The 23,587-nt window shown below is 46.6% G+C and overlaps 1 protein-coding gene across 3 annotated transcripts in view; it reads left to right on the forward strand.

Moving 5' to 3' along the window:
* Nucleotides 1-23,587, forward strand: part of LOC115133827 (dedicator of cytokinesis protein 4-like) — a 147,553-nt gene that overhangs the window by 77,473 nt on the left and 46,493 nt on the right. For all 3 annotated transcript variants that reach the window (XM_065021717.1, XM_065021718.1, XM_065021719.1), the window contains exons 13-19: nucleotides 112-237; nucleotides 5,586-5,710; nucleotides 6,371-6,533; nucleotides 8,649-8,755; nucleotides 15,873-16,026; nucleotides 22,951-23,048; nucleotides 23,260-23,343. In XM_065021717.1, the coding sequence (XP_064877789.1) occupies nucleotides 112-237; nucleotides 5,586-5,710; nucleotides 6,371-6,533; nucleotides 8,649-8,755; nucleotides 15,873-16,026; nucleotides 22,951-23,048; nucleotides 23,260-23,343 (857 nt within the window). The remainder of the gene's footprint in view (nucleotides 1-111; nucleotides 238-5,585; nucleotides 5,711-6,370; nucleotides 6,534-8,648; nucleotides 8,756-15,872; nucleotides 16,027-22,950; nucleotides 23,049-23,259; nucleotides 23,344-23,587) is intronic.

The following is a 23,587-nucleotide window of genomic DNA, read 5'->3' on the forward strand; positions in this document are numbered from 1 at the left end:
TGTGTGTGTGTGTGTGTGTGTGTGCACGTGAGTCACATCTTACTACATGTCAAGTATTCAAGATGTGTCACTTTAATTCTAAACATTTGTGTGGGCTTCTTCTGTTCCCAGGCCTGGCTGTATCTCTCCAGTTGCTGCACGGGGACATTGAACAGCTGAGGAGAGAGTACATGGTTTTGTTCACCAGAGGAGTGTCCATCACCAAGAAACTAGGCTTCTCTGACATCATCATGCCAGGTAAGAAACCACCCACGCAGCTAACCTTTTCTTTGGTGAAAACATAACGACGTCTGTACTGTACTGCTTTTGCAGGTAAATCTACACGCGTGGTCAATGTACACTGCCGGCTTCACGGAAATAGTTCGCTACCACAGACGGCGAGTCACGTGGCCTGCTATAGTAGGCAGACAGGCATCGAGGCATTCAGTTACTGATCGATTGAACGTTACAACGGGCAAAACAAGTGACCTAAGCTGCTTTGAGCGTTGTACGGTCGTCGGTGCCAGGCGCGCCAAATCCAGTATCTCAGAAACGGCCCGCCCTCCTGGGCTTTTCAAGCACAACGGTGTCTAAGGTTTACAGAGAATGGTGCGACAAACAAAAAACAGTCAGCGGCAGTCCTGTGGGCACAAACAGCTTGTTGATGAGGGAGGTCGAAGGAGAATTGTAAGAATTGTGCTAGCTAACAGGAGGGCCACAAACCGACAAATAACGGCACCGTACAACAGTGGTGTGCAGAACGGCATCTCTGAACTTTTCCTGGAAAAAGGTTAGGTCCGTTGATAACAATTGAGCAACAATTGAATGCCAGGCCTAATAAACTGTCTGGTGAGTGTGTATTGGCATGAATGACTGTACACAGTAAAGTGTACAGTAAAACGTACTTGCAAAACAGACAAAGCCATTGTTTGAAAGAAGAAAAAAAGTGATGTGAACGTCCATTCACATAAAATGAAACCGATTGCTGTGTGTCCCCTAGTGTTTTGCCTTCTACAGCAGCTCAAGATTTATATTCACAATCTTTGTCAGAGTCTGCTCCCACTTTCACTGTGCCCCTGGGCTAGGGATTTTAGTGTGTGTACGCTCCTGTAGGCAAAGGATTATAGTCAAGTCTCTCCAGGCTGTGTGTGTGTGTGTGTGTGTGTGTGAGAGAGAGAGTTGATCTCTCTGGGTTGAGTTGAACCCTGGAAGCCATTAGATAGAGATGTGGAGAGCTATTTGTGTGCGCACACACACACACACACACACACACACACACACACACACACACACACACACACACACACACACACACACACACACACACACACAGGGGCTGGAAGAAGACAACTTCCTCTCGTTTCCTTTCTGTGGCTAACTATTCTCTGAAGTGGATACGGACCTGTCTTCTCTCGTGCAGATGTTGCCTTGCTGCATTGTGCTACCTCTCCAAAAACCCTATTTATAAAATGTGTACCACTACTTCTCGGCTATCTCCTTCCCAAGACTGCCCTTCAAAGGCTGCCTTTGAGCGTGTGTCCTTTCCTGTAATTATTCTCTAGGCTGTGAAGTTAGACAGACCTCCTCAGGAGTCTGTTTTCATACGAGGCAGCTACTAGCTACTCTTGAATGTCTGTGTGTGTGTGTGTGTGTGTGTGTGTACACATGTCTCAGTACAGGTTGAACACTTCACTGGCTCAGATAGTATTGTGTTGCTGTACCCAACTGAACTAACACTTCCCACCAGCTCAGAATGTAAGTGGGGGATGTAATTCTCCTTATCTCACAAAGTAAATGAAGAGCATCTGGTTTAACTGTCACACCTTGTGGTCCGGGGTACTGGGTGATGAGGTAATAGAATAGCACATGAATGTGTTATCACTAGATGACTGTGTGTGTAGCATCCGTGTCACCCGTCTGAATCATACTGCAGGAAGCACCTGGCGTCTTGAATGCTATAGTCGCTTAGCTGTACTGTGACCATACATCCACTCTACTTCCAGAGCCCCACACACTCCTGAAAGTGGAGGCGCAAGTGAAAACCAAGCACGTTGATTTATTTGTAATATTTGACGTGTTATTGTCAGCTATACGAAGTATGCAGGGAGGGTGCCGCTATACGCCTTTTGCCAGCTGTTGGGATGTCGATGTTTTTGTGGAGTGTTCAGATTCAGAACCGTCAAACCTGTCTGCCCTGAAAACAGATCTGTGCCCTGTGCCAACCCTGTCACTTCCATGTCTGCCACTGGGGTGAAGAGGTCACCCTATCCTTGCTGACAGTGTGATGTGTCGGTGCCTTCTCTTTGCTGTAAAACAGACTTTTCTCCTTAACGTATTTAACTCTAACATGTATGTGTATATCATACATGTAAATGACCACTGAACAAAAAATTGCAGGTTCGGTTTACGTGCAATTATATTAACATCCATATACTTAATCCGAGTGACGAGGAGGATTATTTAAGATGCTCTTTGAAGAGGTACGGTCTCAGATGTATTCGGAAGATGGGCAGGGACTCTGCTGTCCTAGCTTCAGGGGGAAGCTGGTTCCACCATTGCAGTGCCAGGATAGAAAAGAGCATGGTCTGGGCTGAGGGGGAGCTGCCCTCCCGTGGGGTGGGAGGTCCAAGAGACCTGAGGTGGCAGAACGGAGTGTACTGCTTTGATGTTTGCAGAGAATGACAGGGTGTTATCCAGGGTCACGCCAAGGTTCTTTGCACGTTGGGAGGACGACACTCTGGAGTTGTCAACCGTGATAGAGAGGTCTTTGAGCGGGCAGGCCTTCCCTGGGAGGAAGAGCAGTTCCATCTTGTTGAGGTTGAGCTTGATATGACGGAGCCGAGTGACTTGGTGTATAGAGAAAAGAGGGCCGAGCCCTGGGAGACACCAGTAGAGAGAGTACGGAATGCAGACACAGATCCTCTCCACGTCACCTGGTAGGAACGGTCTGCCAGGTAGGATGCAATCCAAGAGTGTGCAGTGCCTGAAGCGCCCAGCCCCCAGAGGGTGGAGAGGAGGATCTGATGGTTCACGGTGTCACAGGCAGTGGATAGATCTAGGAGGATGAGAGAGAGTCAGCTTTGGCCGTGTGGAGAGCCTCCGTGACACAGTCCCGGTTGAGTGACCCGTCTTAAAAGTCTGACTGGTTAGGATCAAGAAGATAGTTGAGAGAGAGAGAACTAGAAAGTTGATCAGAGACGGCACGCTCAAGTGTTTTGGAAAGAAAACAAAAAAAAGGGATACAGGTCTATAGTTTGACGTCAGATGAGTCGAGTGTTTGAGGGGAGCAACTCGGGCCATTTTGAAGTCAGAGGGGGTCAGTGGTCAGGGATGAGGGAAGTGAGGAATGGAAGGTCCCAAGAGATGGTTTGGAGAAGGGAGGAGGGGTTGAGTGGCCTGGTTGTCAGGTAGCCAGACCTCACTAGTCGCAGGATATCATCTGGAGAGAGAGGAGAGAAAGAGTTCAAGGCATATCATATCGTAGTTGTGTGAGGGAGACAGGCGGACTTTAGAGGCCGAGTGAATGAGTAGGGGATGTAGTCACCCTTTACTCTGCAGAGAGGGAGGAGGATTATTATATGTAACTAGGCAAGTCAGTTAAGAACAAATTCTTATTTACAATGACAGCGTAGGAACAGTGGGTTAACTGCCTTGTTCAGGGGTAGAATGACAGAGTTTTACCTTTTCAGCTCAGGGATTCGATCTAGCGACCTTTCGGTTCCTGGCTCAACACTCTAACCACTAGACTACCTGCCGATTAAGGAGAGAGGAGAAGGTGGAAAGGAGTTCCCTAGAGTTAGAGGCAGAATCTTTACATTTTAAAGTGGCTTTAGCCACGTACAGAGGAATACATAGGAAGAGAAGGTAGATAGGAGTGAAAGGATGATAGGTCCTCCGGAAGTTTAGTTTTCCTAAATGTTTGATCAGCTGCCCGCAGCCCTGTTCTGTAAGCTCGCAATGAGTCACTCAGCCACAGAGAAGGAGGGGAAGGCCGACCCGGCCTGGAGGAAAGGGGACAGTGCGAGTCATAGGATGCGGAAAGGGAGGAGAGTAGGGTCGAAGAGGCATAATCAGGAGACAGGAGGGAGAAGGATTTAGCAGATGGGAGAGAGAACATAGGATAGATGAGGAGAGGAGAGAGAAGTGAGAGAGCGAGCGAAGATTGTGACGGAGCATGAGCATCTGGGTAGGGGCTGAGCAGTTAGGGTTAGAGGAAAGGGAGGTGGAAAAAGAAGTAAAGTAATCAGAGACCTGGAGAAGGGTTGCAGTGAGATTAGTACGCAAACAGCCTCTAGTAAAGAGGAGGTCAAGCATATTGCCTGCTTTGTGAGTTGGAGGGGATTGGGAAAGGGTGAGGTGAAAAGAGGTAAGGATGAGAAAGAAATGAATCGATGGCAGACGTTGGGAGGTTGAAGTTGCCAAGTACGAAGAGCGGTGAGCCATCATCAGGAAAGGAGCTCATCAGGATGTCAATCTCATTGAGGAAATCTCCAAGGGCACCCGGTGGGCGATAGATGACAATAATGTGAAGCTTGAGTGGCAGTGACAGCATGGAATTCAAATGAGGAGACGGACAGGCGAGAGAGGGAGGAAAGAGAAAATCTCCACTTAGAAATGAGCAGACCTGTGCCACCACCGCGACAACTAGATGCTCTCGGACTATGAGGAAACAGTCAGATGAAGGAAGAACAGCTGGAGTAGCAGTGTTCTCTGGGGGGGGATCCAGTTCTCCATCACGGTCCCAAAAAAGTCAAGGGACTGAAAGGCAGCATAAGCGCAGATGATTGGCAGTTCCAAACGCTGCCAGGGAAGCCAGAATATCACATGGGTTGCACGCGCAGGGGACACTAAATTAGAAGGGTTGCGGCCAGGGGGCGTCTGTAAAAGTCTACAGGGAGAGGTCCGAACAGATATGGAAAACACACACATAGTTGACAAAGCTACAAAAGAGTACAAAGTTGATTAATCTGTAAACAACTAGGTAAGATACTCAAGTGAGAGAGTGGTGTGGCGCCTTCCTCAAACAACTCGGGAGAAGTGTCTTTGTTTCGTCGACGGTAAGCCGCTGCTAAGAAGCCAGGGGAGACAGAAGAATTAACAATAATTGCTAATTGTCTAGCAGTGGAGAATACACCACCTCGTACTAATTGCTGACTGCCCTAGGAGAGGTGAAACCGCTCCCCCTCCAATACAGCCACTGATTACCAAAACAAGTAACAGATTGCCCTGCCATTGCTCTGCCCCTTGATCCTGGTTGTGTCAACAACTATCTGAAAATGATGAGCAGTCAGCAGTTCACACACCAAGTAGACCACTGGGAAGACAGGCACCACTTAAAGTAGATGGTCCCAGCTGGCATAAAGTACTAGACCACAACAGACAAAGTTTAAAAAAAAAGTTTATTTCTCACTCCTGGTAGTATCAGGAATCCTCTAGCTATAGAATGAAGCAAGTGACTAATGTTTTATACTTGAAAATATAATCAACCAAACACTAGATGAGTATGCCTGTTATTTCCACCGGTAAAAAGAAGGAACCGTCGGTTCGGTTGACCTGTATCCAGAGTGCAACATTCTGCTTGAACCACTCTGTTCGCCCTCCTGCAGGAGAGATGAGGAATGACCTTTACGTGACGCTGGAGAAAGGAGAGTTTGAGAAAGGAGGGAAGAGCGTTGCCAGGAACGTGGAGATCACGGTCTATGTGCTGGACATCGAAGGCCAGGTCATGAAGGTAAGATCATCCATTCCTTACGGTTTTTCATATTACAGGCATGATTGTGCTTTCAATTCTCGTCGTTGTGTTGTTGTGACCTGGTTCCATCAGACTGAACGAGGCAAATGTCGTCTAATGCTGAAGGCCTATATGGGTACAGATGAACAGGTATTGGTTGTGTGTTTTATCTATCTGCCTCAGCTAGATGTGAGATGAGGATGGGTTTTGGCACATGGTGTTGGTCATTGGTAGGGTACTAGTTTTCTCTGTAAAACACTGTGGTTTCCTGATCAGACAGGATGCTGCAGCCATACGCAGAAAATAGATTTGATTCTGCTGCTGCTAGAGCTCACCTCTGCATGCAACCCTGTCACTCTCTCAGCCAGAGCGAGAGACTGAGATTGCTGTGCGTCACCGGTCCAGTACACAGTGTGTGTGTCCTGCAATCTCCCTCCTCCTCTCTCCATCTCTTGCTTTCATCTCCACTACCTTATTAATGCCGCTCTCGCCCCACTCTCTCCTCACTCCTCTGCCCTCTCTTATCTACCCCTCCGCTCTTTCCTCTTTCCTCTCCCCCTTATCCCTCCCCTCCCTCCCTCCCTCCCTTCTCTCCCTACCTCCCTCTCCCCTCTCTTTATCCTCCTCCGTCTTTCTCTCCCCCCTCTCTCTCTCCTCCAGAGTTATGTAGCGGCTGGTTCAGGGGAGCCTGGTGGGGATGAGTACCACTCCTTTGTGCTCTACCACAACAACAGTCCCCGCTGGGCTGAGCAGATCAAACTACCCATCCCTGTGGACATGTTCAGGGGCTCTCATGTCCGCTTTGAGTTCAGACACTGCTCCAGTAAGACACTACTCCACCACTACTCTGGGATAATGTATTGTGGGGGGTGTAAGAGGGCTGCGTGTGTGTGTCTGTGCGTTTGTCTGTTTCTTTGTCTGTGCCTCTGCGTGTGTTTCTGTGCGTGTATCTGCCTGTGTGCGTGTGTGTGTGTGGACTCCAATATATACTACTGACATTGGGAATGTAGTCAGAGTGGACTCTTATCTCTCTAAAGGAACTTTTAATTTGGGCAGCACAGCCAGTGATATTATGGTTGTGGTGTGTTTGCTGTTAACTAGGTGCTCTTTTAGCCCACTATCGAGGCTAGCCTGCCAAGAGAATAGAAGACATACACAACTGAAGCACAAGTCAAAAAAACATTACAACAACTTTACCCACACCGCCGCCGCCACCTACTGTATCTCACACACATCTAATGCTAATATCTTACATTTGGTGGCGGCTCCAGTGATTGCAGTTTTAGAGGTTCTACTTGGTTTCTATGGTAACATCTATCTGTTGAGACTGTGGGGTCAGTGTTGCCAACTATTTGTCATTGATAACTGCTATTTGCTCCTTGATTTGTCGCTAGAAGTCCCTAGATGACGTTATTCCGTTGCCACGACGATGTCACAGCACAAATTTACCTTGCTGCTCCACATCTACGGTCCCTGATGTAGTGTTTTCCCCCGCTCTCCCACCTGTGCTTCTCTGCCTGTGTGGAGGGGTCTGAAAACTCTATAAAATATAGCGCTAAATTAGCGACACTGTGTGGGGCAGAAGCCGTAAGGTCAGGGGTCACAGTTGGGTCAGAGGTCAGGGGGGAGATTTAAAGAGATCTGTGGGCTTATTTAGATTGAAGAGAGTTGCAGCAGATTTCAATAGACATAATATGTACATAAACCTTTCAATTGACATTAGCATCGGACTGTCATGATATTGTAAGCTTATGAAGTATGCCGGGAGGGTGCCACTGTACAGTACAGTGTGACTCAGCTATTCACAAGCATGTGCGGACAATAATAAATAAATACAATTATCGCCCGTACACTCATTATATTTTAACTTCAAGACAGAAGCCGTTTCTGCTAGCTAGCTCATAATGTTAGCATATCAAAAATGAAGGGTTACCCCTCCCATATGAATATACTATCTTACAGCATTAGAACAAACCAGGCTTCAATTTTATCAAGATCAAAAAATCATCAAATTGCAACTGACAATGTGAGTAATTCACTGGGGAGTGGACATCAGCTGTTTAACGTGACTCAGTGCAGCCAGCCAGGCAGAGTTGACCTCTTTTGTTGTTTCTTAAAGCTATGACAACAATGTCTAAAGGACATAGGCTGTTACTGCAATTTAAGTTAACTCAATAAAACAAGTTTCAAATATAAGGATATGTCTATGTCTATATATTTCAGCTGTATCAAAAACATTGCTCTGCTGTTACGATGTTTACTGTAGGAGTGTTAGGCTCAACGAGACAGTTCTATGTACACTGCCCTGCTTGGAGGGGGGACAACTGTCAGACAAATGTCGCGCGCCACCTCCTACGGTTAGTGGTCGAGACGTGAGCATTTCACAGCTTTACATTACAGTAATCTGTCTAGTCTCTGCCCCCCCCCCCCCCCCCCTCCGATACCTCTCGAGAATCTCCTTAAACTTAAAAAAAAAAAAAAAAAAAAAGGGCTTGTGCCTCAGAATCTCCTCATATTCCTCTTCCAGGCCTGTAGTTGAGCGAGTCTCAGTATGTCACACTCTCCCACGACACCGAGGTACAAATTCCCACGTGACGTCCACTCCCTGCTCTGACACTCGCGGGTGTTGTTTTTAAACCCGCTACCGTAATAAAGGCACCATTTTACCTCACTTCCTCCAAGGCTCTAAACACAGCGATAGAGCTTCCAGGTTGACTGGATGCATAACACAGGAGACTGCCGAGGGGAGGATGGCTCAAAATAATGTCTGGAATGGAGTGAATTGGAATGCTATCCTCCCCAATTAAGGTGCCACCAGCCACATGTGATGCGTACGTCTTGCACTCTATAGCATAGCCGTCCGATTGTAGAGTACTAGAGAGTAGCGGTGATAGTGTGTTTCCCCATAGTGACGTTGGATGTGTGCGGTGTTCCACAGCGAAAGACAAAGGGGAGAAGAAGCTGTTTGGCTACTCCTTCGTTCATCTGATGCAGGAGGACGGACGGACATTGCCGGACGGCACCCACGAGCTCATCATTCATAAGGTACTGTACACACACGCGCACGCACACACACACACACACACATACAATCACTTCTCACCTGTCCACCATGATAGTCGTCACTTAGGTAGGCGTTTCATATTAGTGGCGGATGAGTCGGTCCACACAGTTTCATGTAAAGCTCTGTGAGACCTTGAGGGAAAAAAAGCGCTGTAATAAGCCAGTCCCATTACCATGATTGATTGTGGCTGCTTGGCTCCAGAACGGTGGCCAGGTGAGTCAGATGCTTCAGCAATGAGTAGGCTAACAGGATGATGAGATATATCTGTTTATGTAATGTCCACTAACCATGAGACATGGGCAGAGCTGTGTGTGTGTGTGTGTGTGTGTGTGTGTGTGTGTGTGTGGAGGGGTGTGGAGGGGGGGGGGTATTTTCTGTCCTCACGCATGCCCAAATACACACACACACACACACACACACACACACACACACACACACATCACATGCTCACACTGCTATTTCCCGCTGATCCTTTTCCAGCTTATACTCTGTCATAAACAGGCGCTTGCCATCCCAGCTTGTTTTCATTACTACCCCAGTAAGCTCTCCACTTTACCCATGGCCTGTCCAAAGCAAACAGCATTTAAACCAACCCTCAGGCATAGTCAATTAAACACAGCTCTGCGTTATGGGGCCTGTTGCCTGTTTTGGGGTGTAGCTCTGGGTAATTGTAGGTTGAGATCGACAGGACTAGGGAACATAAGCTGCAGAGATTACAGAGCACACAATAGTTCTCTGCAGGCTAGCAAGGAGCTGTTCTGCGGGACGGGCAAGGCTAGTTAGCACTGAGGCTGTGGGTTAAGAGAGCGATAGGAAGGGGTACAGAGCACTGTAGGTGGTCTGTTAGTGTTATGAAAAGAAAGGCATGGTAAAGAGAGCATGCACAGGTTGTGGATAGTCTGAACTCTTCGGAGACAGAGAATGAGACACAGGCAGGGGTAAAGAGGTTTTGGCCTGAAAGAGAGACAATATAATCCAAGGTACTGCAGAGAGACAGGCAGGTTGTAGGTTGTCTAGACCAGTGGTTCCCAAACTTGTTGTAGTCTCGTACCCCTTCAATTATTCAACCACCCGCTGCGTACCCGCTCTAGCACCAGGGTTAGCACACTCTCATGTTGTTTTTTTCCATCATTGTAAGCCTGCCACACACACACTATACGATACATTTATTAAACATAAGAATGAGTGTGAGTTTTTGTCACAACCCGGCTCGTGGGAAGTGACAAAGAGCTCTTATAGGACCAGGGCACAAATAATAATATAATAATTATCAATATTTTTGCTCTTTATTTAACCATCTTACATATAAAACCTTCTTTGTTCATTGAAATTTGTGAATAACTCACCACCGGTTAATGAGAAGGGTGTGCATGAAAGGACGCACATAATTCTGCAATGTTGGGTTGTATTGGCGAGCCATAAGTCATTTTCCATACACAGTTTGTGCCTGTATTTCGTTTTCATGCTAGTGAGGGCCGAGAATCCACTCAAATCAAATCAAAATCAAATTTTATTGGTCACATACACATGGTTAGCAGATGTTAATGCGAGTGTAGCGAAATGCTTGTGCTTCTAGTTACGAATGTGCAGTAATATCTAACAAGTAATCTAACAATTTCACAACAACTACCTTATACACAAAAGTGTAAAGGAATGATTAAGAATATGTACATATAAATATATGGATGAGCGATGGTCGTGCGGTATAGGCAAGTTGCAGTAGATAGTACAGAATACAGTATATACATATGAGATGAGTAATGTAGGGTATGTAAACATTTTATAAAGTGGCATTGTTTAAGTGACTAGTAATACATTTATTACATCCAAATGTTAATTATAAAAGATGCTAGAGATTGAGTCAGTATGTTGGCAGAAGCCACTCAATGTTAGTGATGGCTGTTTAACAGTCTGATGGCCTTGAGATAGAAGCTGTTTTTCAGTCTCTCGGTCCCAGCTTTGATGCACCTGTACTGACCTCGCCTTCTGGATGATAACGGGGTGAACAGGCAGTGGCTCGGGTGCTTGTTGTCCTTGATGATCTTTATGGCCTTCCTGTAACATCAGGTGCTGTAGGTGTCTTGGAGGGCAGGTAGTTTGTCCCCGGTGATGCGTTGTGCAGACCTCACTACCCTCTGGAGAGCCTTGCGGTTGTGGGCGGAGCAGTTGCTGTACCAGGCGGTGATACAGCCCGACAGGATGCTCTCAATTGTCCGTGATGTGTACGCCGAGGAACTTAAAACTCTCCACCTTCTCCACTACTGTACCAGGCGGTGATACAGCCCGACAGGATGCTCTCAATTGTCCGTGATGTGTACGCCGAGGAACTTAAAACTCTCCACCTTCTCCACTACTGTCCCGATGTGGATAGGGGGGGTGCTCCCTCTGCTGTTTCTTGAAGTCCACAATCATCTCCTTTGTTTTTTTGACGTTGAATGTGAGGTTATTTTCCTGACACCACACTCTGAGGGCCCTCACCTCCTCCCTGTAGACCGTCTCGTCGTTGTTGGTAATCAAGCTTACCACTGTAGTGTCGCCTGCAAACTTGATGATTGAGTTGGAGGCGTGCATGGCCACGCAGTCATGGGTGAACAGGGAGTAGAGGAGAGGGCTGAGAACACACCCTTGTGGGGCCACAGTGTTGAGGATCAACGGGGTGGAGATGTTGTTTCCTACCCTCACCACCTGGGGGCGGCTCGTCAGAAAGTCCAGGACCCAGTTGCACAGGGCAGGGTCGAAACCCAGGGTCTCAAGCTTAATGATGAGTTTGGAGGGTACTATGGTGTTAAATGCTGAGCTGTAATCGATGAACTGCATTCTTACATAGGTATTGTTCTTGTCCAGATGGGTTAGGGCAGTGTGGTTGCGATTGCGTCGTTTGTGGACCTATTGGGGCGGTAAGCAAATTGGAGTGGATCTACGTTGTCAGGTAGGGTGGAGGTGATATGATCCTTGACTATTCTCTCAAAGCACTTCATGATGACGGAAGTGAGTGCTACGGGGTGATAGTCATTCAGCTCAGTTACCTTAGCTTTCTTGGGAACAGGAACAATGGTGGCCCTCTTGAAGCATGTGGGAACAGCAGACTGGGATAATGATTGATTGAATATGTCCGTAAATACACCTGCCAGCTGGTCCACACATGCTCTGAGGACGTGGCTAGGGAGGAATTCTGGGCTGGGCAGCTTTGCGAGGGTTAACACTTTTAAATGTTTTACTCATGTTGGCTGCGATGATGGAGAGCCTGCAGATTTTGGTAGCGGGCTGTGTCAGTGGCACTGTATTGTCCTGAAAGCAAGCAAAGAAGTTGTTTAATTTGTCTGGGAGCAAGACATCGGTGTCCGCGATGGGGCTGGTTTTCTTTTTGTAGTCCGTGATTGACTGTAGACCCTGCCACATACGTCTCTTGTCTGAGCCGTTGAATTGCGACTCTACTTTGTCTCTATACTGACGCTTAGCTTGCTTGATTGCCTTGCGGAGGGAATAGCTACACTGTTTGTATTCGGTCATGTTTCCGGTCGCCTTGCCATGATTAAAAGCAATGGTTCCCGCTTTCAGTTTTGCAAGAATGCTGACATCAATCTACAGTTTCTGGTTGGGGAAGGATTTAATAGTCACCGTGGGTACCACATCACCGATGCACTTGCTAATAAACTCGCTCACCGAATCAGCGTGTACATCAATGTTATTGTCCGATGCTATCCGGAACATATCCCAGTCCACGTGATCGAAGCAATCTTGAAGCGTGGAGATTGGTCGGACCAGCGTTAAACAGACCAGAGCACGGGCCTTTCCTGTTTTAGTTTCTGTCAATAGACTGGGAGCAACAAAATAGAGTCGTGGTCAGAGTTTCCAAAAGGAGGGCGAGGGAAGGCTTTGTATGCGGAAATTAGAGTAGCAATGATCCAGAGTGTTGCCAGCCCGGGTCGCGCATTCGATATGCTGATGCAATTTAGGGAGCCTTGTTTTCAGATTAGCCTTGTTAAAATCCCCAGCTACAGTAAATGCAGCCTCAGGATATGTGGTTTCCAATTTACATATAGTCAAATTAAGTTCTTTCAGGGCCGTCGAGGTGTCTGCTTGGAGGGGGGCTGTGATTAGAATCGAAGAGAATTCTCTTGGTAGATAATGCGGTCGGCATTTGATCGTAGGGGATTCTAGGTCAGGTGTACAAAAGGACTTGAGTTCCTGTATGTTGTTATGATCACACCACGACTCGTTAATCATAAGGCATACACCCCCGCCCTTCTTCTTACCAGAGAGATGTTTGTTTCTGTCGGCGCAATGCGTGAAGAAACCGGGTGGCTGTACCGAGTCTGATAACGTATCCCGAGTGAGCCATGTTTCCGTGAAACAAAGAATGTTACAATCTCTGATGTCTCTCTGGAAGGCAACCCCTGCTCGAATTTTGCCTACCTTGTTGTCAAGAGACTGAACATTGGCGAGTAGTATACTCAGAAGTGGTAGGCGGTGTGCCCGTCTACAGAGCCTGACCAGAAGATTGATCCGTCTGCCCCTTCTGCGGCACCTTTGTTTTGGGTCGCCTACTCGGATCCGATCCATTGTCCTGGGTGGTGGTCCAAACAGAGGATCCGATTCGGGAAAGTCGTATTCCTGGTCGTAATGTTGGTAAGTTGACGTTGCTCTTATATCCAATAGTTCCTCCCGGCTGTATGTAATAAGACTTAAGATTTCCTGGGGTAACAGTGTAAGAAGTAATACGTGAAAAAACTAAATTCTGCTTAGTTTCCTAAGAACGCGAAGCGAGGTGTCCAAACTTTGCAACCACGTACATAGGTATGTTGTTGCAAAGGTCATCAGTGTCTTAACAGCATGATTTGCCAAGGCAGGATACTCTGAGTGCAGCCCATTCCAAAAATCTGGCAGTGGCTTCTGATTTAAATTACATTTTTACAGAACCACTTGTTGTAAGTTCGATAAGGCTCTCTTGTTCAGATATCGGTAAGTGGACTGGAGGCAGGGCATGAAAGGGATAACGAATCCAGTTGTTTGTGTCATCCGTTTCGGGAAAGTACCTGCATAATTGCGCACCCAGCTCACACAGCTATATCACATTTGACATTGTCCGTAAGCTTGAATTAATTTGCACACAAAAAAATCATACAATGATGGGAAAAGCTGTGTGTTGTCCTTGTTAATGCAGCCAGAGAAGAGCTCCAACTTCTTAATCATAGCCTTAATTCTGTCCTGCACATTGAATATAGTTGCGGAGAGTCCCTGTAATCCTAGTTTCAGATCATTCAGGCGAGTAAAAACATCACGCAGATCGGCCAGTTGTGTAAGAAACTCGTCATCATGCAAGTGGTCAGACAAGTGAAAATGATGGTCAGTAAAGAAAACTTTAAGCTCGTCTCTCAGTTCAAAAAAACGTATCAATTTCCCCTTGATAACCAACGCACTTCTTTCTGTATGTTGTAAAAGCGTTACATGGTTAAATTTGGTATTTGGTATTTTATTAGGATCCCCATTAGCTGTTGCAAAAGCAGCAGCTCCTCTTCCTGGGGTCCAACACAAAACATGAATCATAATACAGGATGACATAATACAGAACATCATTAGACAAGAACAGCTGATGGTTTCATTTTATTCCCTTGGCAGCAAGAGCCTCTCGGTGGATGCTGCAGTGTACCGAAGTGGCGTCGGGAGCAACTGCATGGACACGCGTTACCACTCCACTATGTCTCCCTGTCATGGCTTTTGTGCCATCAGTACAGATACCAACATGAGCAGCAGCTACGTTTGGCTACATACGGACCCGTTAGTGGAATTCCCGCGAGAGAGTAACGGTTAATGTGATTGGATGTTAATTATTTGACATTGTGTTATTTCGCTGAACACTAGATGGTTTAATTCGATTTTAGGCAGTGAAACAAGGCTACTCAGGCGAGAAACAACCTCACCCAAATGTATAGCCCCGTTGGAAAATATAAATGGACTATTTGAAAATGTGAAGAAAAAAATTAATCACATTTTTATTTGGCGTACCCCTGATGGCATTGCGCATACCCCAGTTTGGGAATACCTGGTCTCGACCCATCTTAGACAGACAGACAGACAGACAGACAGACAGACAGACAGACAGACAGACAGACAGACAGAGCACAGAGGAGTCAAGACAGTGGGAGAACCATTATGCAATCAAGCAGCCTCTCCCTCCTTGTGGTTCTGGGCTTTGCTCTCTGCTGCCCTTTTCTATTCCTGCTCACCACCTCATTAAGAAGGCTCCCACTGCTAATAGGTCATTTCCCCTCACACAGGAAAAACAGAGAGATTAAAAACACCTTGGCCTGGCTTCAGATGCAGTCTCTAGTCTAACCTGTCTGCAAACAGAAAGGGATAGTCTACAGATGGACCGCTTTGCACAGTTTTAGCTGCCTTGAAATGTGTGTAAAAGTCCTATAATTCACAATAAATACAGCTGCTTTTGTAGCCTTGCTCTTTGAAGTGGTTCCGTGTGTCTCCCCTTTTGAGACAGCCGGTTCTCTGTAGGGTTTTAAGGAAATTGCATTTGATGCCTCTTAAGAATCTTCGTGTGTTGTTTTCCATTGGTGTAAAAAAATCCACTTTACTGTCAGATAGAAGTCAGGGCAAAAGCTGGAAGAAATTGGCATGGCCTAGTTCCTCATCTCCAAAATAGGGAAGAGGAATTCAGCCCTAACCACGTGTAAGCATCAGAGTGGGAATAGCCTACCTGAACTGTTGTTCAGAGCATATTGAAACACTAGCTTCAAAATGCTTTCCAATCTGTGCTGACATGTTAGAAAGCATGGCTAAAACCATTGAAAGTTAAAGAATTGGAAAATGCACAGTCCTTACTTTATAGGGTCCCCAGCCCTTTGCAATGTTTCATTGAAACAAATATATTGTTGTAGTTTGAATGATGATGAAGATAATAACACATTCAATTCCCCAAACTGCATTTTCCTAGCAGTATGGAAGCAGTATATTGTAGTGTATCAAACTCCTTAATCTTTGAGAATGCAGTTAAGTAACGAACCAAATACCGTAATACTGTAGCCTTTTTCTCCAGTCTCCTGTAGTGGCACTAACCCAGTACTGTATCTCTGCTCCTTTCAGTGTGAGGAAAATGCTAACCTCCAGGACTCTAGCCGTTACCTCAAGCTGCCCTTCTCCAAAGCCAATCTGCCCGGCAACAACCAGGCTGTGAAAGGCACCAAGGAATCCTTTTGGATCACCTCCTTCCTCTGCTCCACTAAACTCACACAGAATGGTAAGGGTGGAAGTCAAAGTATTAGAGCTTGCACCTGCACGGTAGACCGACACCTTTCCTGCACCACTGTAGGCCTGCTCCAACTTTCTATGGCTCTACTATCCAGCGGCAGATCACTTACTAGTGTAAAGTGTATCCTTCAGTCTGGATAGTGGATAATCGGTCTGATTCTGATTCTGACTCGTCCGGAGTCGTTGTCTTGTCTTGTCTTGAAAATTACTGTAGTATTGCTGAATTCTCAAACAGTCGACCACTCAGTGTAAATATTCTGAAACATAAGCTGCACAAAGTGATTTGAGGCATTGTGCAAGGAATATATCTAGTTTATTGTCTGCGGAAATACAGCTACTTCCTCACATCCAGAAATACAGGTACTTCCTCACTTCCAGAAATACAGGTACTTCCTCACATCCAGAAATACAGGTACTTCCTCACATCCAGAAATACAGGTACTTCCTCACATCCAGAAATACAGGTACTTCCTCACATCCAGAAATACAGGTACTTCCTCACATCCAGAAATACAGGTACTTCCTCACTTCCAGAAATACAGGTACTTCCTCACATCCAGAAATACAGGTACTTCCTCACATCCAGAAATACAGGTACTTCCTCACATCCGGAAGTACAGGTACTTCCTCACTTCCAGAAATACAGGTACTTCCTCACTTCCAGAAATACAGGTACTTCCTCACATCCAGAAATACATTTACATTTACATTTAAGTCATTTAGCAGACGCTCTTATCCAGAGCGACTTACAAATTGGTGCATTCACCTTATGACATCCAGTGGAGCAGCCACTTTACAATAGTGCATCTAAATCTTTTAAGGGGGGTGAGAAAGATTACTTTATCCTATCCTAGGTATTCCTTAAAGAGGTGGGGTTTCAGGTGTCTCCGGAAGGTGGTGATTGACTCCGCTGTCCTGGCGTCGTGAGGGAGTTTGTTCCACCATTGGGGGGCCAGAGCAGCGAACAGTTTTGACTGGGCTGAGCGGGAACTGTACTTCCTCAGTGGTAGGGAGGCGAGCAGGCCAGAGGTGGATGAACGCAGTGCCCTTGTTTGGGTGTAGGGCCTGATCAGAGCCTGGAGGTACTGAGGTGCCGTTCCCCTCACAGCTCCGTAGGCAAGCACCATGGTCTTGTAGCGGATGCGAGCTTCAACTGGAAGCCAGTGGAGAGAGCGGAGGAGCGGGGTGACGTGAGAGAACTTGGGAAGGTTGAACACCAGACGGGCTGCGGCGTTCTGGATGAGTTGTAGGGGTTTAATGGCACAGGCAGGGAGCCCAGCCAACAGCGAGTTGCAGTAATCCAGACGGGAGATGACAAGTGCCTGGATTAGGACCTGCGCCGCTTCCTGTGTGAGGCAGGGTCGTACTCTGCGGATGTTGTAGAGCATGAACCTACAGGAACGGGCCACCGCCTTGATGTTAGTTGAGAACGACAGGGTGTTGTCCAGGATCACGCCAAGGTTTTTAGCGCTCTGGGAGGAGGACACAGTGGAGTTGTCAACCGTGATGGCGAGATCATGGAACGGGCAGTCCTTCCCGGGAGGAAGAGCAGCTCCGTCTTGCCGAGGTTCAGCTTGAGGTGGTGATCCGTCATCCACACTGATATGTCTGCCAGACATGCAGAGATGCGATTCGCCACCTGGTCATCAGAAGGGGAAAGGAGAAGATTAATTGTGTGTCGTCTGCATAGCAATGATAGGAGAGACCATGTGAGGTTATGACAGAGCCAAGTGACTTGGTGTATAGCGAGAATAGGAGAGGGCCTAGAACAGAGCCCTGGGGGACACCAGTGGTGAGAGCACGTGGTGAGGAGACGGATTCTCGCCACGCCACCTGGTAGGAGCGACCTGTCAGGTAGGACGCAATCCAAGCGTGGGCCGCGCCGGAGATGCCCAACTCGGAGAGGGTGGAGAGGAGGATCTGATGGTTCACAGTATCGAAGGCAGCCGATAGGTCTAGAAGGATGAGAGCAGAGGAGAGAGAGTTAGCTTTAGCAGTGCGGAGCGCCTCCGTGATACAGAGAAGAGCAGTCTCAGTTGAATGACTAGTCTTGAAACCTGACTGATTTGGATCAAGAAGGTCATTCTGAGAGAGATAGCGGGAGAGCTGGCCAAGGACGGCACGTTCAAGAGTTTTGGAGAAAAGAAAGAAGGGATACTGGTCTGTAGTTGTTGACATCGGAGGGATCGAGTGTAGGTTTTTTCAGAAGGGGTGCAACTCTCGCTCTCTTGAAGACGGAAGGGACGTAGCCAGCGGTCAGGGATGAGTTGATGAGCGAGGTGAGGTAAGGGAGAAGGTCTCCGGAAATGGTCTGGAGAAGAGAGGAGGGGATAGGGTCAAGCGGGCAGGTTGTTGGGCGGCCGGCCGTCACAAGACGCGAGATTTCATCTGGAGAGAGAGGGGAGAAAGAGGTCAGAGCACAGGGTAGGGCAGTGTGAGCAGAACCAGCGGTGTCGTTTGACTTAGCAAACGAGGATCGGATGTCGTCGACCTTCTTTTCAAAATGGTTGACGAAGTCATCTGCAGAGAGGGAGGAGGGGGAGGGGGAGGAGGATTCAGGAGGGAGGAGAAGGTGGCAAAGAGCTTCCTAGGGTTAGAGGCAGATGCTTGGAATTTAGAGTGGTAGAAAGTGGCTTTAGCAGCAGCGACAGAAGAGGAAAATGTAGAGAGGAGGGAGTGAAAGGATGCCAGGTCCGCAGGGAGGCGAGTTTTCCTCCATTTCCGCTCGGCTGCCCGGAGCCCTGTTCTGTGAGCTCGCAATGAGTCGTCGAGCCACGGAGCGGGAGGGGAGGACCGAGCCGGCCTGGAGGATAGGGGACATAGAGAGTCAAAGGATGCAGAAAGGGAGGAGAGGAGGGTTGAGGAGGCAGAATCAGGAGATAGGTTGGAGGTTTGAGCAGAGGGAAGAGATGATAGGATGGAAGAGGAGAGAGTAGCGGGGAGAGAGAGCGAAGGTTGGGACGGCGCGATACCATCCGAGTAGGGGCAGTGTGGGCAGTGTTGGATGAGAGCGAGAGGGAAAAGGATACAAGGTAGTGGTCGGAGACTTGGAGGGGAGTTGCAATGAGGTTAGTGGAAGAACAGCATCTAGTAAAGATGAGGTCGAGCGTATTTCCTGCCTTGTGAGTAGGGGGAAGAAGGTGAGAGGGTGAGGTCAAAAGAGGAGAGGAGTGGAAAGAAGGAGGCAGAGAGGAATGAGTCAAAGGTAGACGTGGGGAGGTTAAAGTCGCCCAGAACTGTGAGAGGTGAGCCGTCCTCAGGAAAGGAGCTTATCAAGGCATCAAGCTCATTGATGAACTCTCCGAGGAACCTGGAGGGCGATAAATGATAAGGATGTTAAGCTTAAAAGGGCTGGTAACTGTGACAGCATGGAATTCAAAGGAGGCGATAGACAGATGGGTAAGGGGAGAAAGAGAGAATGACCACTTGGGAGAGATGAGGATCCCGGTGCCACCACCCCGCTGACCAGAAGCTCTCGGGGTGTGCAAGAACACGTGGGCGGACGAAGAGAGAGCAGTAGGAGTAGCAGTGTTATCTGTGGTGATCCATGTTTCCGTCAGTGCCAAGAAGTCGAGGGACTGGAGGGAGGCATAGGCTGAGATGAACTCTGCCTTGTTGGCCGCAGATCGGCAGTTCCAGAGGCTACCGGAGACCTGGAACTCCACGTGGGTCGTGCGCGCTGGGACCACCAGATTAGGGTGGCCGCGGCCACGCGGTGTGGAGCGTTTGTATGGTCTGTGCAGAGAGGAGAGAACAGGGATAGACAGACACATAGTTGACAGGCTACAGAAGAGGCTACGCTAATGCAAAGGAGATTGGAATGACAAGTGGACTACACGTCTCGAATGTTCAGAAAGTTGAGCTTACGTAGCAAGAATCTTATTGACTAAAATGATTAAAAATGATACAGTACTGCTGAAGTAGGCTAGCTGGCAGTGGCTGCGTTGTTGACTTTGTAGGCTAGCTGGCAGTGGCTGCGTTGTTGATTCGGGGCTAGCTGGCTAGCTAGCAGTGTTGATTACGTTACGTTGCGTTAAAAGAACGACAATAGCTGGCTAGGTAACCTAGAAAATCGCTCTAGACTACACAATTATCTTTGATACAGAGACGGCTATGTAGCTAGCTATGTAGCTAGCTACGATCAAACAAATCAAACCGTTGTACTATAATGAAATGAAATGAAAATGTGATACTACCTGTGGAGCGAGGCGGAATGCGACCGGGTTGTTAAGTTCTATTCGGTAGACGTTGGCTAGCTGTTGGCTAGCTAGCAGTGTCTCCTACGTTAAGGACGACAAATAGCTGGCTAGCTAACCTCGGTAAATTAAGATAATCACTCTAAAACTACACACTCTAAACTACACAATTATCTTGGATACGAAGACAGCAAAGACAACTATGTAGCTAGCTAACACTACACTAATCAAGTCGTTCAGTTGAGGGTAATAGTTACTACAGTGCTGCTATACGGTAGACGGTGGACGTTAGCTAGCTGGCTAGCTGCTGGGCAGATAGCAGTGTAGGCTACGTTAGGACGACGAAATACGATAATTACGCAATTATCTTTGATACAAAGACGGCTATGGTACTTCCTCACATCCAGAAATACAGGTACTTCCTCACATCCAGAAATACAGGTACTTCCTTACTTCCAGAAATACAGGTACTTCCTCACATCCAGAAATACAGCTACTTCCTCACACCCAGAAATACAGGTACTTCCTCACATCCAGAAATACAGGTACTTCCTCACATCCAAAAATACAGCTACTTCCTCACATTCAGAAATACAGATACTTCCTCACATCCAGAAATACAGATACTTCCTCACATCCAGAAATACAGCTACTTCCTCACATACAGAAATACAGCTACTTCCTCACATATAGAAATACAGCTACTTCCTCACATTCAGAAATACAGCTACTTCCTCACATATAGAAATACAGGTACTTCCTCACATATAGAAATACAGGTACTTCCTCACATCCAGAAATACAGGTACTTCCTCACATATAGAAATACAGGTACTTCCTCACATCCAGAAATACAGGTACTTCCTCACATCCAGAAATACAGGTACTTCCTCACATCCAGAAATACAGGTACTTCCTCACATCCAGAAATACAGGTACTTCCTCACATCCAGAAATACAGGTACTTCCTCACATACAGAGATACAGCTACTTCCTCACATCCAGAAATACAGCTACTTCCTCACATCCAGAAATACAGCTACTTCCTCACATACAGAAATACAGCTACTTCCTCACATACAGAAATACAGCTACTTCCTCACATCCAGAAATACAGCTACTTCCTCACATATAGAAATACAGGTACTTCCTCACATCCAGAAATACAGCTACTTCCTCACATATAGAAATACAGGTACTTCCTCACATCCAGAAATACAGGTACTTCCTTACATATAGAAATACAGGTACTTCCTCACATCCAGAAATACAGGTACTTCCTCACATCCAGAAATACAGGTACTTCCTCACATCCAGAAATACAGGTACTTCCTCACATCCAGAAATACAGGTACTTCCTCACATCCAGAAATACAGGTACTTCCTCACATCCAGAAATACAGGTACTTCCTTACATCCAGAAATACAGGTACTTCCTCACATCCAGAAATACAGGTACTTTCTCACATACAGAAATACAGGTACTTCCTCACATCCAGAAATACAGCTACTTCCTCACATCCAGAAATACAGCTACTTTCTCACATCCAGAAATACAGCTACTTCCTCACATCCAGAAATACAGCTACTTCCTCACATTCAGAAATACAGCTACTTCCTCACATCCAGAAATACAGCTACTTCCTCACATACAGAAATACAGGTACTTCCTCACATACAGAAATACAGGTACTTCCTCACATACAGAAATACAGGTACTTCTTCACATCCAGAAATACAGCTACTTCCTCACATACAGAAATACAGCTACTTCCTCACATACAGAAATACAGCTACTTCCTCACATCCAGAAATACAGCTACTTCCTCACATCCAGAAATACAGCTACTTCCTCACATAGAAATACAGGTACTTCCTCAAATCCAGAAATACAGGTACTTCCTCACATATAGAAATACAGGTACTTCCTCACATCCAGAAATACAGGTACTTCCTCACATACAGAAATACAGGTACTTCCTCACATCCAGAAATACAGGTACTTCCTGAAGTGCAGTTGAAGACAGACTGAGTCCTTTATTCTTTAACCTATTTTATTAATACATTCTGGGGAATTTAACACTGGGAAAATTGCTTTGTGTTTAAAGCTCGCTACATTATGAGCTGTCATCATTATTTTGAATTCGTGGATTGTTTGAATGTGAATGTGTTGTCTTATTATATACTTTAAATAGAATAGAATGACATTGTTTTTTCCAGAAGGAACTTCAGTAATTCAATTATAGCGCTTTAACCATATGCCGTCATGTTGCTTTGACAGAAATGTTCTGGATTTCCCAAATCGTGATGGAAGTTCAATAACGCGTCTTCATTGCCTCGCCATGATATTGTTTGACAAGATAACGGCAAGTTGCCATTATGCAGAAACCCAGGCTACTGTGCAGATGTAGTCTGTTTGACTACAAAAAAAGTTTGATAACTTTTTTGCTGAGAATTGTTCTGCAAAGCAGGAAATGCAAACTTGGAGTGTATTTGAGTGTAAACATTTTTGCTGCAGGATTATTTTCCTGCCGTAGCAAACTGGCTCAAATTAAGATCCTATATCTGTATGTTTCTCTCTGTGTGTGTGTGTGTGTGTGTGTGTGTGTGTCTAGGTCTCGGAACCAAGAGTAGACAGTCTCTCACTTCATGTCTATGAGCTAACTGAGGTTGTCCATGATGTAACGGTGGTTGTTTCTCTTCATGTGTCTCTGTAGGTGACATGTTAGACCTGCTGAAGTGGAGAGCCCACCCAGAGAAGATCAATGACAGCTTGTCAAAGCTGAAAGAGATCGATGGCTCTGAGATAGTCAAGGTACCGCCCCTCCCCGGGCCCTCTATTTTCACCCGGATTGGTTTTAGGATCATGTCACTCAAAGAATGTCCTGTTTAGATTGGCCTTTTTTGTGTTTGACTTGAAAAAGTCTCCTAGATGTCTTTTATAGATGTATCATAGGATTTTTCATCCACATGATCTCATAGATATTCACTCATGTATGTCTATCGCTCTATCTCTCCCTCACCAGTTTTTACAGGACACACTTGATACACTCTTTGGGATCTTGGACGAGAGTTCCCAGAGGTATGGGCTGAAGGTGTTTGACTGCCTGGTAAGTGGCTACTGCTTCTCTGGTCTTCTATTTCCTAGCATATTGTTTTCTCCCTCCCTGACAGCTAATCATTGGTTGATTCTAAACACTGCTGGTTGGAGCCAGGATTTGGGTGTCATGACGGCAGAACTAATTGTGTGTGTGTGTGTGCGCATGTGTCGGGAAGTAGACCAAGCCTCATTAGAAAAGAAGGCCTGTGCCCAATAGTGGGATACAGAGAGAAAAAGTGCAATGATGCATGGTA

This window comes from Oncorhynchus nerka, linkage group LG8 (genome assembly GCF_034236695.1).
Source record: "Oncorhynchus nerka isolate Pitt River linkage group LG8, Oner_Uvic_2.0, whole genome shotgun sequence".
In the NCBI taxonomy this organism is placed as follows: domain Eukaryota; kingdom Metazoa; phylum Chordata; class Actinopteri; order Salmoniformes; family Salmonidae; genus Oncorhynchus; species Oncorhynchus nerka.